The sequence below is a fragment of the Pocillopora verrucosa genome, chromosome 4 (assembly GCF_036669915.1).
Source record: "Pocillopora verrucosa isolate sample1 chromosome 4, ASM3666991v2, whole genome shotgun sequence".
Classification (NCBI taxonomy): Eukaryota; Metazoa; Cnidaria; class Anthozoa; order Scleractinia; family Pocilloporidae; genus Pocillopora; species Pocillopora verrucosa.
The window spans coordinates 5,201,342-5,221,997 of record NC_089315.1 but is presented as its reverse complement, the minus strand read 5'-3'; the positions used below and the strand labels follow the sequence as shown (position 1 = coordinate 5,221,997).

At 37.5% G+C, this 20,656-nt stretch overlaps 3 protein-coding genes across 3 annotated transcripts; all 3 read left to right on the top strand.

The window, feature by feature from the left end:
• The first annotated feature begins 936 nt into the window (after positions 1-936).
• LOC131794708 (potassium/sodium hyperpolarization-activated cyclic nucleotide-gated channel 2) lies at positions 937-12,419 on the top strand. The gene is made up of 8 exons (XM_059112248.2): positions 937-2,012; positions 5,053-5,277; positions 6,277-6,478; positions 7,203-7,352; positions 7,962-8,180; positions 9,267-9,413; positions 9,806-10,046; positions 10,603-12,419. The coding sequence occupies exons 1-8, from the start codon at positions 1,210-1,212 to the stop codon at positions 10,965-10,967; spliced, it is 2,352 nt and encodes a 783-aa protein (XP_058968231.2). The 5' UTR covers positions 937-1,209; the 3' UTR covers positions 10,968-12,419.
• A 1,195-nt stretch (positions 12,420-13,614) lies between these two features.
• On the top strand, positions 13,615-17,242 carry LOC131794699 (neuropeptide FF receptor 1-like). The gene is made up of 2 exons (XM_059112239.2): positions 13,615-13,724; positions 16,129-17,242. The coding sequence occupies exon 2, from the start codon at positions 16,184-16,186 to the stop codon at positions 17,240-17,242; it is 1,059 nt and encodes a 352-aa protein (XP_058968222.1). The 5' UTR covers positions 13,615-13,724; positions 16,129-16,183.
• A 924-nt stretch (positions 17,243-18,166) lies between these two features.
• LOC131794740 (NADH dehydrogenase [ubiquinone] 1 alpha subcomplex subunit 6) lies at positions 18,167-20,420 on the top strand. The gene is made up of 3 exons (XM_059112285.2): positions 18,167-18,295; positions 19,419-19,547; positions 20,083-20,420. Exons 1-3 carry the CDS (start codon positions 18,176-18,178, stop codon positions 20,209-20,211), a joined length of 378 nt encoding a protein of 125 aa, XP_058968268.1. The 5' UTR covers positions 18,167-18,175; the 3' UTR covers positions 20,212-20,420.
• Positions 20,421-20,656: the final 236 nt, after the last annotated feature.

The window sequence follows — 20,656 nt, the reverse complement described above, 5'->3', positions numbered from 1 at the left end:
GGCTTGAATAGGATTCTCGATCTATGGAAGAAAACGCTCTCGATAATGAGCAAATATTTTGAAACTGTTGACTGGAAGTTCGACCCAAATAAGATCAGAAACGTAATAAGGATTTATCGATGGCAAAATGATCCGTCTTGACTATATCTCTATAACGTTGACCACCGAGGCAAATTATCGCAGCATTGAAAGGAAAATAATTAAATTATCATTTCCTTAGATCATTTGGCATTTTCGTCTTTGGAGAACTGTATGCTTGAAGGGGAAAAACAGAGATGCCTTTGTGCAGCATTAAGAAACTGAATGTATAATTTAAACAAGATTGTCGAACTCAATTTCTCCAAAATCAGTTTTAAAATCTCTCCATTATCCAGAAAAAGTTCAATGTTTCTTGTGACGTTAAAATCGTTTTAAAACTTTAATTCCTTTTCCTTTGTGTTCACCTTAAAGGGATATGGAAAGGGTTTTTGATTGGCAGTTGGGAAATTTGATTTAGTTTTCCATAACAATGTCTGCGGCCTTCAGAGTAAGTATGAAAAATAACTTCCGTGCATCTGAGAAAAAAAACAATGAAAATAGCAAGGTATAGCGCCTAAAAGGTTACAAATGATTCAAAAGTACATATTTTGAATACTGTTCAGACAATTCAAGCCAGACAAAAATTCTATACTAACTTCACTTGCTTCTTCTCAAATCGCTTTGTGCGTGTAACGAACGGCTTTTTGTAGACGGGAGAAAAAATAACAATAAAGTCAACTTTAGTCGCCCACACCACATAAATATTGTTTGGATTATTTGCAATTTCACAGCGGGCTAGAGGTTAAATGCTGATAGAATTTCATTCCGTAACGTGCGGTCAATACTCTTCATTTCTTTCGATGGTATTGACTGGCCCAATCGCACGTTATTAAATTTTCTCCATTAGAAGCACAAAACCATTATTTCCAATGTACTCTCTGTGATGTCACAATCGCCATTCGCACGTCATGTAAAATTCACAAGGCAAAATTCTGCATTACCACTGAGATTGGAAATCGGGCGCCTCAACGCATTGCGCCAAAATTATCTCGTACGAAGAACTGCGGGAACCGCGAAAAAATCCTACGAAATTGTTTTCATTTAAGGGAATGTATATTTTGGGTGTATACGCGAGTAAAGAACGCAACGAGATTTACGGCTTCATCTTATCTGCCAAGGACATGAAAAGAAATGAGTGAATTTTCCCCGCGTAACGATGAAAAAAGCGCACAGAACCAGGAATGTTGCGCTTCAAACGACGAGATGCAGGCTGATATGGCGTGCAAGAAAACAGAAGTGGCAGCGACAGAACAAATTCAGGCCGAACAATCTTCGCCGGACGATGGTAAATCCAAAGATATCGATACTTCTCCAAACGGAGAGAGGACCAGTGAATCTTCCTATGGAACGGAAAATTCGGTGTTGTCTTCCCATCAGAGTCTGCAAGCGTTGCAAGCGTTGAACAGCGTGAACGAGCAAGAAAGTGATGAAACACGAAGTATAGAGGAAATAGAGATCGGGTTGTATGAACAAGGACCATTAAATGAAATAGCAATTGAAGAAAATGATCATGAAAGCATTCGAGAATGTGACTCGAGTTGCAGCAGCCCCCTTTTAAACGGCCATGTTGTTGATAGTGATGTTCACATCACAGCAGAAAAATCGCAGGAAACTCATTCAGGGACAAGTGACAAGGAACCGAAGGAAAATGGAAGATATTTTTCATTATTCTGTAGGAAATCCCGCACTTCACCGTCAAAATCGAACAGGTCCAATGGAGATGTAATTATTAATATTGACGTTGAAGAAATTTCTATCCATGAGTCTCCTCGCCGCAAGTCGAAATACTCTCTAAACGACCGTTTGAAGGGCTGGTTTCAACCCATGGACAATAAAATGAACATGAAAGTTTTCGGGAGTAGAAGAGCCTTAGCAGACGAACTTATACGTTACAGTAAAGTAGGATGGATTATACATCCAACAAGTGCATTCAGGTCAGGGAATAATTATTGTTTGCAAACTATGTTATTGTTATGTTTTTGCCCTTTAGTTTATTTTCGTCCCTAATGCTTTTGATGCCATTTCTATTTACTTTGATTGATCGTTCGTTTTCTCTACCAAGGAACATCCTTTATTGTGGCTTAAATATTGAAGACAGGAAGTTCGTTACTGAAACACTGTTTTGTGACTGCATTTCACGCTGAATAATGTAAACAAAAACTCCCTCACTTTTCTTTAAAAGGGTGGAACTTGTCACATCGAAACACATGTATTTTCCCACTTGCCCCACAAAAACCTCAACCCTGATTGGAAATAACTAAACATCGTTAGAGGAATTTCATTTGCTTGTGATTCGCTACGCTGTGATTACTTCATGTGGCCGATTTCCGTCTCCGGCTTTAGTTTAAATTTTAATGAAGCTCTATTTGCGTACAAACTAGTTCTTTTATTACGGTTTTTTCCCTATGCAAATCGAAATAGTCACTTAAAAAAAACCTGTGAAAACTCGCTGTCCTCCTTTGTTATTTCGCTTTCACCAAGTTTTTTTGGTTAACAACCTCGCAAACAGGTGATTTTTAAATGCTCTTCTTGTCGCCCTTTAATATTTTTCTTGCCTTTTTTTTTCTTTTTACACTCCATTAGAGTCGGGATTAAACATGAAAATTCAAAAGAAAAAAAACATGTGTCTGCGAAGCAGGCTTCTGAGAGCTATTGATGAATTGTTTAACGAATTTCATTTGCGGCCAGGCAGAGATTTTATGAAGTGATGATTTATCATGATTAAATCTTTAAGTCATATTGCCAACACGATAGCCTGTCAAATACCCTTGTTTAATTAACGAACCAAAGGAGTCGAAACGTTTCGAAAAGTTACTCAAGTAGGTTGCAAATTGCTTGTACGGCGGATTAGACATACTTACCAATTTTAAAACAAAATTTAGTTTAAATGGTATGAGGTTATTTTCAAGAGGACTAGGGTATATGTTTACAGATTGTTTAGTCTGAGGGGAAAGATTAAAAATAGCGTAGTACGTGTTACAATTTTTTTGTGTTTGTTTTATATTCATATTTTATTCGGTGAAATATGATTTACACTCAGATATCGGCTGAGATTACGAGACTTTTTACGTAAGTTTATTTCTCTCGTTTTTTGGTCGTTTGTAGTAAATATTGATAACACACACTGTATCCACTCATAAGGAAAATCGATCATTGCTGTTGATGTAAAGAACTGAACGCACCGCATAATTAAACTAATGAGCAGGTCGTGAGGTTTCATGAAAAGGTGAAACTTGTTATGGATCATGATTGATTTTCTGATGGTCCCCGTGATTCGATCAGCATTTTCTACAGGAGTGATATTTTCTTTAATTGTAAACTACCGTTATGTAAACTCTATTTAAAAGAGCCCTGCTTTGTACCCTTTATATATAGTCTGTGCGCTTTGAAAACGGGAGATTAAAAGTTCAGTGCTGAGAACGGAATGGATCGTAAAGAAAATTTCAAACGTCGAGTTTTCCCGTAAAGAGAAAAAATCCCGTTTCGCGAAATAGGCGACCCGTTACATACTTTGCTTCGCTAACGAAATTTTTTCATGGGGAGTCCATTTTAAACTGTCATAAAAAAAATGATACTCAAGTTTTGCATATTGAAAACTGTCTTTCGAATCATTCGGGTCAGTACTTCCTTCAACACAGAATCAACATTACATTCAATAACGAATTCCAAAAATTGGTCAAGAAATTTATGCTTGAGCAAGTCATTGTTCCTTTTGATGCCCTTCAATTGTAGCCTTGGCGCATTATTAAAAGTCTAATGACAAAGAGAAGCAAAACGATGTGCCCAATGAAAATTTGAGTGCTGTAAATTAGTTTTTTCCTTAATGCTCTCTCTTTGTATTTTAAAACCTTAGTTATTTTAAAGGGATTATTGGTAATGGGAATTCGTGTTCAAGAGAATCCGTATTTCTCTAAGCGCATGCATGTTTGCATGCTATACAACATGGGCGTTAAGCCAATAAGTGCGTAAGTAACCTTATTTCAACTCTGGTTGATGAGGCTGATTAAGGCCCTAGCAGTACATACTAACACGCCGAGAAAAGTGTAAGAAAATAACAAAAAAAAAATAGTTCAGGATATCAAAAATGATTAGTTAATGACTGACTTTCTAACAAATTTAAATAAGTAAACAATCCTAGCTCCAAAAATTACAACAGAGGGAAAATCTAAGACTCTACATTACAAATGTAGCTCTCTTACAGCATTCTTAAATTCCCTAAGAATCGTCGTTGAGCGTAATACATCCGGTAATTCCACACTTTGGCACCAGTTTTAAACTGTAATCAAATTGTATGCTTTTGGGAACAAAATCTGTTAAAAACTGCATCTTCTCCAACTTGGGGCTTCGTTATTCAGTAGTTAGTAGGGCCTAAATTGTGCAAGGTTTTGTTAAAAACGGTAATTTTCGTCTGAACTTTCTTTTAAGCCTTCGCTCGCTACAATTTCTTTAATTTTAGTTTATCTACCAGGAAAAATTTGTCACAGTACAAAAGGGATTTATTTTATACGCATTCTGTTCATGGCATAGTGTTTTAATCTCAGGAACTGCCCATAGAAACCTTTAACATTTTTTTTAATGCTTGAACCTGACTTCAAAGTTGGCTAAAATCACGAGTTTGTTTTTTTAAAAAACAACCAGTGGGCTCGCGGAAACTTAAGCCATTTTGGCACAAAAAACGCATTCGAAAACAAGGTTTTACCAAAATATGTGGCATAGTGACAATAATAAGACACGTTAGTTTTTTACTCTGGAAGGGCTTATTGATTGGTTTTTCCTAAGAGATAACTAAGCACAATTGTTGTTAGCAGAAAGTACATTGATTCCGACGTTGACATTTCCTTCGCATCTAGATAAAAGCCTGATTCAAGTCCCGTCGTTGCACGCGTGTTAGAATCTAAGATTCTCAGTGAAAATAAATATTTCACAACTTTTGCTTTAACTTAAATTATCATTTTGATCTCTTTTGATTTTCAGACTCTACTGGGATCTTATGCTTCTCTCGTTGCTGATCGTAAATATGTTCGTTCTTCCCGTGGCGATTGCTTTCTTCAATGATGATATGAGTCCTTCTTGGATTGCTTTTAACAGCATTTCTGACGGAATCTTTCTCTTGGACATTGTTTTAAACTTTAAAACTGGTGTGCTTATTCACGGTACACCCAACAAGTTTATTCTAGATCCGAAAAAAATCGCGATACGGTAGGTAAATTTTTCAATACTTAAAAATTTATTTTTCTCAGTTGACGTTTTCTTGGTTTTTTTAAGTTTGTTTCACTACTTACTGATAATTTCATATAAAATATTTAGGTTGAGGGCGGGTCATCTTTTATTAACAACGATCTTCCTCGATTTCCAAGATAACGTGTTCAATTAATAGGTCAAACACCTTTACTGCCAAACAACATGTTCCTCTTTGTATTTTGATTTCCAAACCACGCCTTAATAATTTAAACATAAATTTCTTTAACGACAAAAATGGGCTGAGAAATCGTTACTTTCCAATGACAGGCGAAAAAATATTTTTAGCGCATTTGTTCGGCTCTGCTTTTCCCTTGTCAACCCTTACCATCATTTTCACGTCTTTGCGTCCGGTTTCGGGAACAAATTAGAAGAAACCTCATTCTCCGACTTCACCCGTTTGAAATTAATTTTAAATACAGAGTTTTCAAATTGATTTATCTATGAAACATCCGCCCATATTTTAAGCAAAATAATACCGAAAACAGTGTTTTGTGGGAGCAATGTTGTTGCTGTTGTTGTTTTTTTATTTTTTACGGAACTACCTCTTAATGCTTTCCGAAATTTCTAAAGGGTATTTTTGATATTTTTCAAGCTCTTCTCCCTCCCTCCTTTGAATGTCTTTGAATTCACGCAAGCGTGCAACACGCGTGATCTCGTCACTGAGCTAATTATTTCTACAAAGGTTGAACTTGAATCTGAAGTTCGCACTAGTTTTTCTTGAAAAGTGGATTATTGTTTTGTTTGCCATCTCAAACTTGCAGCTGTGCAGAGTTAAAGACTTTCAGAGGCTCTACTAACAGCTACATTTTGTATACTTTTCGTCATACACGGCGGCACGGTGAAAACGGTTTTGCTAAACAACGGCTAAACTTTGTTTAGATTATCAGGCCTTACACTTTGCATTTTAATCATCCAAGTAATTCCAGATAAGAACCACAAGTGGTGTCATTTTCACAGGTACGCTAGGACATGGTTTCTTATTGATCTGGTTTCTTCGTTCCCGTTTGATTACGTCGTTTCCTCGGCGACAAGCTCGGGTTCCGGACGATTGTTGAGTGCATCCAGGGCATTGCGCATTCTACGCATGGCAAAACTTCTCAGTTTGTTGCGCTTGCTCAGAATATCACGTCTTGTACGTTACGTTCATCAGTATGAAGAGGTGTGTGAAATTTTCCTCAAAGCCTTTGTCATTTATGTAAAACGAGGAAGTTATGTTGGCCTGGACTCAGGAACGTTAGGACAAGGGTTGGAGCTCTGTTTGGGGGTCCTTCTGTTTTGTTCTTGTAAGGGCTTCAAAATCTGCCCTTCCAAGGCCTGCCTCTCTCACCCTCTAGGAGTGTATATGGGTACAGGCAAACTTTCAGGGGAAACCTGATGAAATGCTGGAGGGGGAGGGGGGTGTCTTGAATGGACTAATTCCCATCCAGATCAGGAGGAACAACTGTCCTAGAAGCCGTTTCATACTCAATAACAGGGGCGAGTTTTGGAAGATTTGTGAGCCAGTCTCATCTAGACTTCAACAAACTTTCGGTGAACTATTTCTAATGATCGACGTAATGTGATATATCGCAATGAAAATCTATATATCTGCTGGAAAGCATTTCCTGTGTGTTTCGTGTTGGAAAGTTTCGTAACAGAGGAAAAAATAAAATAAGAAAGATAGAAAGCTTTAATCTCGGTTAAGAAATAGAGAAAGATTGATTTTTTTCGTCTTGTCACGAGCGTGGGACGAGGAAAAATTTCTGATTCACCGTGAGGAATCGAACCTCAGACCTTCTGATCCGCGCTCCGAGAGGAAAAAACTGTCATTTTTTTTTTCACAGACAGGACAATTGTAACCATGTTCTCACGTTTTTCTTTATATCCGGTAAAACTTGGAACAGGTTTTAAATGTGACTCGCTCAGTCATCCGGTTCGTTAATCTGATAAGTCTGATGATGCTGGTAGCTCACTGGAATGGCTGCATGCAATATCTCGTACCAGTCCTCAACGATTTCCCGGCGAACTCGTGGGTTATAATTCATGACTTACGGGTAAGTATAGTTCACAATTTTAATAGAAGTCTTTAAGATGATTGACAACTAGCTGCAGACACAACAAAATGATCAAAAAAAGCGAAGATTATCGATTTAACCGCATCTTTTTGTACGTAATTCGTTTTCATCGGTATGTTACTGGTTCCAATCGATTTTATGGGCCACCGCTATACAGGAGACACTGATGATCATGAAATTGTAAACATTAATCGCAAAAAAGCCCTCGAATGAGGAACCGCTATCGGAAACGGACACCGCACAGAACTTGCCTTTATCACTGTGCACCAACCCCAGCGCCAATCTTACATTCACAGCAAAAAGTAGAGAAAACGTAACACGGCAATTGCTTTTATATTTACTCAAACTTGCAGCCGACGACTTTCAAATGCTTCTGTCGTTACAATAACGCATGGAAAATCAATTTCATTTCTAATGCAAATATTTCCATGTTAATTTGAATGTTCTCCTCTGGTCATTTACCGAGCCATCATTTTTCGTTTGGTGTAACCAAAACTTTTATCGTCAGCCAGGAGTCGATGACTCAACGCCTTCCTTTCCCCTGCACCCAAAACATACGACTTTAACGTTTTCTTCTTTTTCGTTTAGGACAAGGCATGGACGGAGCAGTATTTATGGGCTCTTTTCAAGGCTTTATCACACATGTTATGCATCGGATATGGAAGACATCCTCCTCAAAACATTCCAGAGACTTGTGTTACAATTACCAGCATGATGTCTGGTGCCACATTTTACGCGCTTTTTATTGCTTATTCCATAAACGTTATCCAGACCATGGATTCCCCGAGTCGACATTACAAGGAAAAGGTAGGAAGGACTGAGTGATCCAGATATTAGATACTTAAAACTGACTTAGTTATTAACGCACATTTAATAGAGTAGTTTCCAGGTTGATTGAATGACTGACCGACTGACTGACTGAATGAATGATTGGCTGACTGACTGACTGACTTACTAACTGACTGACTGACTGACTGACTGACTGATTGGCTGACTGACTGACTGATTGGCTGACTGACTGACTGACTGACTGACTGATTGACTGTCTGACTGACTGACTGACTGATTGACTGTCTGACTGACTGACTGACTGATTGACTGTCTGACTGACTGACTGACTGATTGACTGTCTGACTGACTGACTGACTGATTGGCTGACTGACTGACTGATTGACTGTCTGACTGACTGATTGACTGACTGACTGACTGATTGACTGACTGACTGATTGGCTAACTGACTGACTGACTGACTGACTGATTGGCTAACTGACTGACTGATTGGCTGACTGACTGACTGACTGACTGACTGACTGATTGGCTAACTGACTGACTGATTGACTGACTGACTGATTGGCTAACTGACTGACTGACTGACTGACTGATTGGCTGACTGACTGACTGACTGATTGACTAACTGACTGACTGACTGACTGATTGGCTGACTGACTGACTGACTGATTGACTAACTGACTGACTGACTGACTGATTGGCTGACTGACTGACTGACTGACTGACTGACTGACTGACTAACTGACTGACTTACTGACAGACTGACTGACTGACTGACAGACTGACCGACTGACTGACTGACTGGCTGACTTACTAACTGACTGACTTACTGACTGACTGACTGACTGACTGACTTACTGGCTGACTTACTGAGTTATTGACTGACTGCCTGACTGAATGGCTAACTGATTCATTGATTGACGACGGACAATTAGACTGGACTGAAATAAGAATAAAAATAGTTTTTAATCGAATCGGAGTGAACTGAATGAAATATAACGATACTGAATGACTTACTGCCAACTGACTAAATGAATGACTGAAGTCATTGACACGAAAAACGGTTGGTTTTTCAAATTGCAGTGTATTATTTCTTATTTTTAGATCCAACAAATTGAGGAGTATATGGCTCACAGAAGACTGCCTGTTCATCTAAGAGATAAAATTACCAAGTACTACGAGCACCGATTTCAAGGAAAACTTTTTGACGAGGAGAAAATACTGTCTGAAGTTTCTCGGCCATTGCGTAAGGTAGGAATGAAAAGTGATTCACGAATAAATTGCAAAACCAAGCAGTTCTATACTTATTCGAAAAGATGTAGTAACATTTATCAGTGTAAGAACTACTACGGCTGAGGATGGAAACGATTTACACGGCTTGCGAATGACGAGTTAGGTTCAAGTTACAGGATCAAAAACGTAGCTATTTTCTAAGAATACGAGCAGTCCCTCCTTTTCGGCAAACTCCGTCCAAACGAAAAAAAAAGGAGTCTAGCGCGCGGCGCGGAACTCTTTCTGCGCCTCACTCCCAGAGTTCCACGCGGTGCTAGCAAATTTTTTTTGGGACTTGCACAATGGACTTCGTTGAAAAGGAGGGTCTGCTATTTTCTTTAATAATACTACCATTTCTTTCTCATCGTCAGGCAATTGTCAATTACAACTGTCGCGAGCTCGTCCGTGCTGTTCCATTTTTCTATGATGCTGATCCAGATTTTGTGTCAGCCATTATAACCAAACTCGACTTTGAAGTGTATCTGGAAGGTGACGTTATTATACGTGAAGGGGAACTTGGAACTGAGATGTATTTTCTTAAATCTGGGATAGTGAGTGTCTCGTGTGAGGGAGATAGTACAGATGATCTCTCTGATGGCGCATATTTTGGAGGTGAGTTTAAAGCAACTGAAATTTACGCTCTCGATTATCTCGAGCTCAAGTGTAATAGTAAAATCTGCAAATCCCAGAACTCGTGTGAAAAAAGACGACGATGTAAATGTACAATTAGGCCATCTATACAATAAAGCTAAATGGAATGATTCAGTCTTCTAGCTTGATCATATCTACAATGAACTGCTTTGAAAGACTCTTGCCCTTCCTTGGACAGCGAAGGGATTTAAAATCTAGCAGTGCTTAGTTTTTTGAAAGGGCGGTAACACCACACAACGGATAAATCGCCGTCTTACGAACAGGTGTTTACAAAACGTACAGCACTATCCTCCAGATAGGGATTTATTCAGCGGATATCCTTAACCATCCTTCGACGCTAATTTACAATTATCACAACGAATGCCCATTCATTATTAGTTTATCTTACCTTTCATTATGCAGACACCATTGTATATTTTCCCCCTCTCCCGAGATCAAATGGAATAACCTAGATCAAAACTTTGACGAATTCTTTCTATTTTTTTATATCATTTTTGCCAATGATCTTTTTTCTCAGAAATCTGCCTTCTGACACATGCAAGACGCACTGCGACTATCGTGGCAAAGACTATGTGCGACATATTTATTTTACACGCCGAAGATTTCAGGGAGGTCGTGGAAGAATTTCCAGAAATGCGACACGTTATGGAATCAGTGGCATCGGAAAGACTGAGCAGAATGGGAAAATCAGTCGACTTTTCAAACTCCGCTTGTCCTTCCAGAGAGTGTTTACTTGCCAAACTTCAAACCTCAGCTTCCAGACGGAGCAGTATTTGTTGTAGTTGTACGAATTTACTTCAACCCCGAGAAAATAATCCGGAAATTGTCATCACCAGAGAACTTTCGTCAGACGATGGCAAGAGTATCAATATAATAAATTAGAGCGCTTTTCGATCGAGTGTCGTAAAATAAAACCCAAAGTAATCTCAACAATCATCCAGAAGAAAGAAAATACCTTCAAGAACTAAGGAGAACTCAAATAAAAAAAGCAAACAAATTGCCCAGAGCTCTGGAAAACTCGGGCGACAAAGTTGTGGCTGGTTTTAGTTTTATATCTGAATGGTTGAGAAAGTGGCGTTAGAATTTTGGAATAATCACAGAGTAAAGTAAAGAGAAGCCAAAACAATCTCGGATTACTTTCGACAGTCAATTGAAAAGTTCTTTAAGATCAATTCTTGCAATTTATTTTTCAGAGGTTTACCTTTCGATTTTCGTGTAGAGGTGTTGATCTCTTTTCAAATGTTGATATGAGGTTTGATGGCGTAGAGCTGTGCTAATATGTGCAACGAAATTGGCACCAAATATGAAAAGCATGTGATTAGGTGAACTCATCTATTGTCGAAATTTGAAGACGTCTAAAAGCGAGATTTGGCGGTCATTCCTAAGTTTTTAAAAATCAGCATTAGCATCTTTTCCTTACAGGACTTGTTACTCTTTTAGAAAAGATAACAGGTCTTGTGAAGTAAAAATGTTTCTGGATGGCAGACTTTGCAATAACCTATTACTATTTTTTCTGTTTCTCAATTTGCGGGAACACCCTCGGGCTCTCTTTTAGGTAAGTCATTATTGCGCTATTTTAGAAAACTAGCGAGGAAAGGAACCATATTTAGCAGAAGTGAGTACTTAAAATTTTATTTGTGACTACAGCTTCTTGTTTTACAGAAAAAAAAATATTCAAAATAAAAATCTGCCAAAAAAAATATTAATAATCGTTTTTAACTCAACAAGGTTCATATGGTATTTCAACTGTGGGTTTAGTGGTTCAAGATCACAGATCAGCCTTACAACAATACAATATCATTTTCCTGGCAATTTAATAGCATTGGCGTTAGCCTGATTACTTTTTACCGCAAACAACGTTTAGATGACTACACATTTCAGCTCGTAAATTGGTTTCACCCAAGGACATTATATTTAGCGAAGGATAACCCACGCGGTAATGAGTTTCAGCGCGGGTTGAGGATCGCGATTTTTATGAAAACACGAAATAAGAGTCACAGGAGAATATTAAGAAGAAATAACTTAAAGGCAGCATAAATATATTTTGAAACTGCCAAACTTTCAAAATGTCCGAAGAGAACCCAATGCGGGTAAGTCAATGTAGTGAATAGAGCTTTATTATATATTTAACCACTAAGGAAGTCAAACACGCCGACATTACCTTGCGTTTGAGTTTCAAATGCAAAGAAACTGTTAAAGTAGTTTTAAAATGTAAGATATATTTAATAAAAGGGACACGAAATACAGGATCCATAATCAGAATCAGGAAATAACATTTGTACATATACTTTGTCTTGACTTTTGCGTCTGGGAAAGTTTTCTTGATTGGATAAATAAAAGTGCTTGATATATTTATCATCTGGACTGCTCACAGATAACTTAACTTTACAAGTCCAACCCTTGTTAGCTGATATGCATCACAGCAAGGCTTAGAGGAGATTCGGATCCGTACCTCTCACATTTACTGGTTGAGCGCTATCACAAACTGAGCTATGAAGCAACATGTTGGGAAAGTAGCATATTTATCGTCTTCTTCAATTCCATAATTAAAGGAATTTGAAAATGATTGAATGAAATAAGTTACGTTTGACTCGCAGATGATAAACGCGTGAGGATGTAATCCTCGAAGGTCTCATAAGTTTGCCAAGTTCGTAACATCTCTCTCTCAAACTTTGAATTTTATTTTTACTGAAAGCTGGGGTATAAGGCGTTTCGGTTTTAACGTGTCGTGGGTATTTTGTTCAACTAGAGATATTTTGCTGGAAAAAGATATGTGCGATAGATGAAGACACTCAAAAATAGTACTGCGCGCGAAATCCCTAACTAGCCACAGCCCGGCAAAGTGATACTTAATTCTCGGTAGTGAAACGGCCGCCATTTTGTCTCTGTTATCTTATATGGAAACATTGCCAAAGCGAGCCGAGCGTATGCATTTATTTTACAACGTGTGCGGAACCTGTCACAATCAGAATGATATCCCGTCGTGGAAATGAGGCTTAGTTCGATAATTGTAATCTTCGCACTCATTTTGTTAAGTTAACGATAATTGTATTAGAAAAGCAATATTATGTATTGATGTAAATTGAATATGATGTACGTAGGTTATCAGTAGTATTTCTCTGTTACCCCACGATATATTGATAGATGGCAGACACATTTTGACATTCTGTCGTTTATTTTGGTCTGAAGTGCAAGCCTTCCGTTAATGAAAATTTCGCCGTCAAGTTCCTATTGTCACACGTACGAAAGCCAAGTAATTGGCAACCGAGGAAAGATTAAATAAGTCATGTGTTGATGTAAGAAATCACCTTGTAACTAAAGAAACATTTAGTTCCGCTCATTGTCATCGACATGACAATTTTACCACGCAAGTCAAACTAAATTGAGCGTAGTTCTAAGCCTTGAGTATTTTGTTACAACATCTGCTCGGTAGTCAAATATAGGCTTCTCTCGTTTGCAAGGACCGTTTATTTATCGCAAACTAGAGTTGCTTTGGACGAAAACTGATATGTGTCTCTTTTTGTGCGCCGTCGATCTCTAAAGATATACGATTCCATTTTTTAAAAATCTTCAAAAAGATCAGCACTAGCGGAGACAGACATCATTTATCGCTGAGGGTAAATTGAACTTTATTCAAAGGTAGGAAAAGCTTTACTTTACATGAACAATGCGGCGGTTTTCAAGACGTCGACTTGGCCAGAAAAAAATATTACTAATTCTCCAAAGCGGTTACGCTGTTATTATTCTGAAGAAGCAGAATATTAAGAATTACTTTAGCACAAATAGACAGCTCTTTGATCTGAATCATCACATAATCAAATGTATCTCCTCTATACACCTCATTCACTTAAAAAAATAGCACAGTAAGCGGAGCGTAATTTCACAACGATCTTTTGTCGTGTGGAAAAAAACTCACAGCTACCCACCGAAGACAAGATTCATATATCAACAATTTAAGGAGAGGAATCGGTTGGATCATCACAAGTTAACGCCTATTTCAGCAACATCCGGCCGACTGGAATAATAAGATTTCAAAGAGGCGTTTAAAATTAGAAACGCTTTTTGTTTTTTGAAAGAAAACAAGCCAGAGAGAAATAGAAATTGAAGGACAGGATCATGAAATAATAATAATAATATAATCAGCGTATAACACATACAGGTTGCAATACTACTGCAAAATTCACCTAAAAGTAAGACTATTACGTCAGTTAATCTGGATTTCTCGAAAGATAAAATAAAACTATTTCCGCTGCTGTCTTGTTGGACTAAGACGGTATGAGACGGAAATTTGAATAATGATGATATATTACCCAATTAGGTACAAAACGAATTCATAGATACATAAGCTTTGATCTAATTTTTTCTTTGAGGACGTCAATATCTCTAAGTTTAGAATTGTATTGCCTTTGCTATCATAACATAATTTTTCAGATATCCAATTTGATTATTGTTCCCCAGGTGATGAATTGCCTTTGTTGTTAACAAAATCAAATTACGACATTTAATTTTCCACAGAGACGAGACTTAGATAACTTTTAATTCCGCGAAATTGAAGACCTTGAGTTAATGTAAACGTTAATCTACGTCAAAATATTGCCAACTGTTAACAACGCTCGCGTATATATACTCTTATTTTATTTAAGAAGAATTTGAATGCATCATAACTTAGCTGTTTTATTGTCGTTACTGAATCGACGACGTCAAAGAATAGCCAGACTATTTCGAGAACGCCATCCTTTTTAGTCGGATGTGCAATATGATTATTGAATGCAATTTTTAACGTTCTGTCAAAACAGATGTTTTCAGTAATAATCTAGGTGTTTTGGCGACTGTTAACTCAGCCTTTACACCAATCATCAGCAAAGTTATTCGCCATACTGATCTCCGTACATCCCCTGAGGTGCTGAGAAGGAGCATTTGTGTAACAGTCAACAACTTCTTTAGCTGCTGATAATTTTCTTTATTCTCATGACCTTACTGCATGATTCAGGAGTGATATTGTGAGGAGAAATTAGGTGTTAGTCACTCTTAGAGATCGCATACATGTTCATATGACGTTTGTCATTACAAATTTAACCAATGAACAAGATCTCACACAGATATAATGGTAACGAGGCTATATTGAACATTTAAGAACCAAAATACAAAAGTGAGCCTTCCATTGCAAGGTTTATTCTAGAAATTGGCCCCAGTTGACCCCTTCTTTTAATTCTACTGAGCGCTTTTTCAAGAAAGGCTGCTTAGGAAAAAGGTTTCCCGAAAGGTGTTTGAATCTATTCAGGGTACAGGCTGGTCGGTCAGAAAACGAAGAAAAGAAAGGCATCTGAATCAATAGGCGGCTGAAAACCGCATCATAGTTTATGTAGCTGCTGTTATAACAGCCTTGTTGTCAGTAATTAATGTTTTCCAATTTTTTTTATTTCAAGAATATAATATTTAAAAATGCTCTTAAACTTGGACACATCTTTTTGTGCTTCAAAGACGTAAATTTTACGCACCATTTTTTTTTCGCATTGCGGAAGTCCTGCATAGCCACGCTCTTGAGTAAATTCTGCTTTGCACAAAATACATATTCCTGTCCTGATTATCATTATCATTCTTATAATTATTATTAGTCGCTCTCATCATGTACATTATTATCATCATCATTATTATTAGTCGTCGTAATCATCATTATTACTGTATTATAATAATAATTATCATTAGTCCTTATCATTATCATCATCATCACCATTATTATTATCATTATTATCATTATCGTCATCATCATCATTAATATTATTATCATCATTATCATTTTGTCCTTCAAGGTGTCCCTTCTTCATAAACTGAAAGCATTTATCATTTTCTGAATAAGCATTGTAGGCCCTCAACCGAAAAATCCATTATTCTATTAGGAGTCATAATCTTTTGGAGTGGTCTTTGGCCCGAAGGCCCCTAACCGGTCCGTCCCAATCCTCATTAAACCTGTCTGAAAGCCCTAGGATTTAAGAAATCCGTTCGTGATGGCTTAACCGAAACATCTACTTTGTTTTGTTTGTAGCTTAAATAACACAACCTGTGAAGTAGAAGACAAACTCCGCGCTGAACAAAAAAACATGGCCAACAACGTGGAGGAAGCGAAAACTGGAGCGTCATTTAGTTCTATTGATTACGTTCAGCTCGTTATTTACCCCGTAATTCTTCTGTTTGGATCAATCGGCAACATTCTTGTAATGCTCGTAATATGGAACAAGAAAAGACATCGAAAAATCAACGACTATTTCATTCTCAATCTGGCGATTGGTGACTTTTGGATGGTCACGATTAGCACCTCCGTGGATTTCTATTTAAAGTTCCGTGAATTTCCATTCGGTGACTTGCTCTGCAAAGGAGTCTGGCCACTAATGACAATGTGCTTATTCGCAAGCGTGTTCACGCTAACATGCATGGCGATAGAACGCTGGCACACCATCGTGAAACCACTGGCTCCAAGGCTCACAGTCACCAAAGTTCTATGGGTCCTACTTTTTACCTGGATCGCAGGACTTGGGTGTGTCTCGCCTCTGACGGTAGTTGCCCACCAGAGAGGACGCAGTTGCACAGAAACCTGGCCTAGTTTCGCTATGCGACAAGCGTATACAGTTGCAGTTGTTTCGTTACAATATGCCCTCCCCCTGTTTATTATAACAATCGCTTACGCGAGAATCGGTATTTTCTTAAAGCGCCGCACCAGGCTAAAAATTTCAGACTCCAGCAAGCGCTCGGCTGCAGTGCTTCGTAGACAAGCAAACAACGCTAAAATCAACAAGAACCTGCGCACAATCGTGACCCTATTTGCCATTTTTATGTTGCCCAAACAAGTGTTGTGGCTCTGGTTAGACTTCGGCAAAGGCGGAGATTTTGAGCACTTTGGTGACGCCCTGATTTTCAGTGAGTTTATGCTGTATATTCACAGTTCTACCAATCCAGTTGTGTACGGTACTATTTTGCAAGAATATCGTTCAGGGATTTGCCATTACCTGAAGCGCATATTTCCTTTTTTGAGATCCAGTTGTACCAATAGCATTCAAGTTCATCCCGAGCTTAAATTGGAGAGTAATAATAACAGTAATTCCATGACTCTGACAAACCGAAAGTTATTCCACCAACCAGAGAGCGTAAAGGAGATCGCCTGAAAACAGCTGTTTCTCTTGGGGATAAAAGATACATAATCAGTTGTGTAATCGAATCATCGAGGGTTGAGGACGGCTTTTTAAAGAACACTATAGATATTTTTTCAGGGTGTCTGCTTTCGAATGACAAATGTTATCTCATCTATTTCATGTAGATTCATGTCTTTTAACAAGACGCGCAATTCAAAATTAAATGGATTTTTTTCATATAATTTGTTTAGATCGTTGATAAATCAGTAGTAGCTGAATAGTTTTAAATTTTCATTCTGCTCTGTCTTTGAGTTTTCAATGTTAAGCTTTTCAAATTTACGTTTTTATGGTAAAAAACATTAATGATAAAAATCTCTAGATTTGCATGGTTTCAACAAACGAAGGCAGTGTTCATGTATCTGTTAAAGACCACTCTCACTCGCAGAGTCACTTGATAAAAAGGAATGGCTCTGGGGACAAAAGTGTGATAAGACTTGTTCACCTTTTCCCACCTCACTTACCTCAACCGGGAATGGAAGTGGAATCATGAAACAAATTATAGCGGTAGAGTTATTAAAACTTCGTTTTTATGAATTAGTAGATATTGATAAAAATGAATTATTGATATCGAAAAAAAAAGTATTAAAGAATTATGAATCATTCTATTGGGCTAGGAAGAGCGGGCAGGGTTCACAAACCCCAAACATGATGTACCGCTTCCATCCTCGAAATTCAGACCCTCGCTCTGTTGACGATCACAAATTCTAAAAATTTTTTTATTGACCCAGTCTTATCGATATCAATTGTCCAAAACTTTTTCACGTACTCAAATAAGCATGAAAGTCGAAGTGAGTTGACTTCAGGTCCTTTCAAAGTCTTAAGTCCCGAAGAAGCGAACATGAACGAGAATGCACTGGTACGGAATTGTGGAATATTTCCCATAAATCAGCGCTGCATGCTTTCAAGATGGCCGCCAAACAAGTTGCCCAGTCTGCGGGAAAAACTGTATTTAAACCGCTTCTTTCGACGAGCCATGCTGAAGCTAGACGAAGGGTATTAAATCTGTATAGAGCCTGGTGGAGAGAGGTACTAACATACCGTTTAATATGGTCTTACGGCTGGATTTATAGTATAAAAGCTTTGAATGTTATGCGCTAGATCGGAGATCATTTCGGCGTTCATATGAGTTTTCAATATACTGTAATACGATGTCAACATTCTCTAGAATGTTTTCCAAATGAATGGACTACAGTAGTTATGGAGAAATCTGTACAGTTTTCACTCGTGTAGTTATGAAATGTGAATTAACTCTACGAAATTCAAATTAGAGTGAAATTCTGATGTGTTTTTCCTTCATGAGCGAGGCTCGGCCAAAGGTTCTCTGGGATCCAATATAGTCAGGTACTCGGTATTCCCTTATCTCAATACGGATATAAGTCATGCTGTATTTCGTTAAGTTTTGGAGGGAAGTTGACAAAAATTTTGTAAATTTTCAGCTCAAATTTAGGTATTTTAAAGGTTCCGCAATTTCAAGGTATATTCTATAGTGGGTAATGTATGATTGAATTTGCCAAACTCATATCTGTTTTTCCACAAAACTGGTGATTTAGCCCTCTTTTTAAACTTTCTTCTGTGTATTCCACATATCCTCTAAATGTATCTTTTGAAATGTAGGTTGACTGAAAGCTAAAATCGTCATGTGTTTGTAGTTTTCATGTTTCAATTTTCACATCTACATATTTAATTACACTACCAGCTTTGTGCTCGAGTTTTTTGTATTACTTTACAAAGGGTGCTTTGGGGACGGTTTTTGTGGAACTTTGATTTTAAATGCTCGAATTTTTCATTATTCTGAAATTGATACTTCAAAATAAAAGCTTTTAAGAGCCCCTAAACCACCCCCCCCCCTTATTCCTACCACCAACAGATAGATCTTGCCAAAAAGAAAAGGTTTGCCTCTCTTCAGAGCACAATTTTTTACTGGATCAAATTTTTAAAATCCAAAGAAGAAAAGCAAGCTCACTGTTTGCATTAATCTGGCAACAGAATTTATCTCTTGTGTAACTGTAGCACCAAGGGAATTTTTAGGAAGTTTAGTCATTGTGGTAACATTTTGCTCGATGCTTTAGCCATATCATTATGCCCAAAATTATGCCAGCACAATCGTACTTACGTTAGCTTTGGTTATTTTTATTTTTAACATTGACAGGTTCCCCACTCCATTGAGGCCTATCAGTTAGAAATCTCTACTAAGACTGGCCGTGCCAAGGTGCGAGAAGAATTCATGAAGAATGCCCATGTTCGGGATATCAGAGTGATTGACATGCTGGTAATCAAAGTAAGTTTAGGGAAGGTTTTGCCTTTGCATGGATTTGTTTTATAATAGTTGCCATTTGACGTGAAAATTGTCACAACATTTGATGCCATGCCCCCATACCAATTTGATAAACCTGACTTTCATGATTTTTTTCAAAAATATCAATGGATAAATTTTGTGATTTGAATCACCTATTTTTCCAACCACCAATTCGCAATACATGAGAAATTTGATCTTGAGGAGTCATTATGTGAAGTTATTTCAGGGCTATCACACACTGTTGTTAATCTTAGAAGGTGATATGTATCCTTTATAATCTTAACTTTGAAATTCAGTCTACTGTTAGTAGGAGATTTTGAATATGTAATTTCTTTTTCTCTGTTTAATAAGTAGAAAATTTTAATGAAAAATTTGAGCCATTACAAACTAAATTTCTAGTGTGTTTTTGGTATTTTTATTTAATGTAAGTTTCTCTACATGTCTGTAAGAATCTGAGTGATAATTTAATAGGAGAACATCTGTAGAAATTACCACACTTACCTTTATTTTTTTACAGGGTAAAATGGAACTTGAAGAAACTCACAAGTTGTGGAAGCAGGCAACACATGTCATGCGTTATTTCAAGGAAACACAAGAACCTAGAAAAACAGAGTTCATGGAAAGATTCTTTGATGGATATGACTAGAAATTAACTATCTTACATGTTTGTTGTAAAGAAGAATCTACATGGTTTAAATTTAATAATTTTTCTTTCTTTAAAACTTAGGATGAATTTGTATGCTACATCCTTTGTTTGGTGTGTGGGAAGGCTTGGCTGATTTACTGAGCAATGTAAATAAATTTGTGTGTATCTGAATTCCAGAATAAAATTTTTCTCCCAGTTTTCCAGTTCAATGAATTTTCCAATGATTTGGTTTACTTGTTTGTTATGCTTCATCCCTCCCCTTTTAACAAAAGCAGCAATTTTTCTTATGCTTTCCTGCTGTGTTTTTCACAACACAATTAACCCTTTGACTCCTAAGAGTGATCGGAATTTAATTTCTCTTATCACCCCTGAATCACACATTTAGGTCAAGACAATCAAGAAGATGATCACCAACCAATGAAGCTTGGATTGTTCAACAAATCTT

Coding starts and splice junctions, on each gene's coding strand:
- LOC131794708 (XM_059112248.2), top strand. CDS start 1,210: ATGAGTGAATTTTCCCCGCGTAACGATGAAAAAAGCGCACAGAACCAG. Junction 2,013..5,052: donor CATCCAACAAGTGCATTCAG/GTCAGGGAATAA, acceptor TTTGATTTTCAG/ACTCTACTGGGATCTTATGC. Junction 6,479..7,202: donor ACGTTCATCAGTATGAAGAG/GTGTGTGAAATT, acceptor AACTTGGAACAG/GTTTTAAATGTGACTCGCTC.
- LOC131794699 (XM_059112239.2), top strand. CDS start 16,184: ATGGCCAACAACGTGGAGGAAGCGAAAACTGGAGCGTCATTTAGTTCT.
- LOC131794740 (XM_059112285.2), top strand. CDS start 18,176: ATGGCCGCCAAACAAGTTGCCCAGTCTGCGGGAAAAACTGTATTTAAA. Junction 18,296..19,418: donor ATAGAGCCTGGTGGAGAGAG/GTACTAACATAC, acceptor TAACATTGACAG/GTTCCCCACTCCATTGAGGC. Junction 19,548..20,082: donor TTGACATGCTGGTAATCAAA/GTAAGTTTAGGG, acceptor ATTTTTTTACAG/GGTAAAATGGAACTTGAAGA.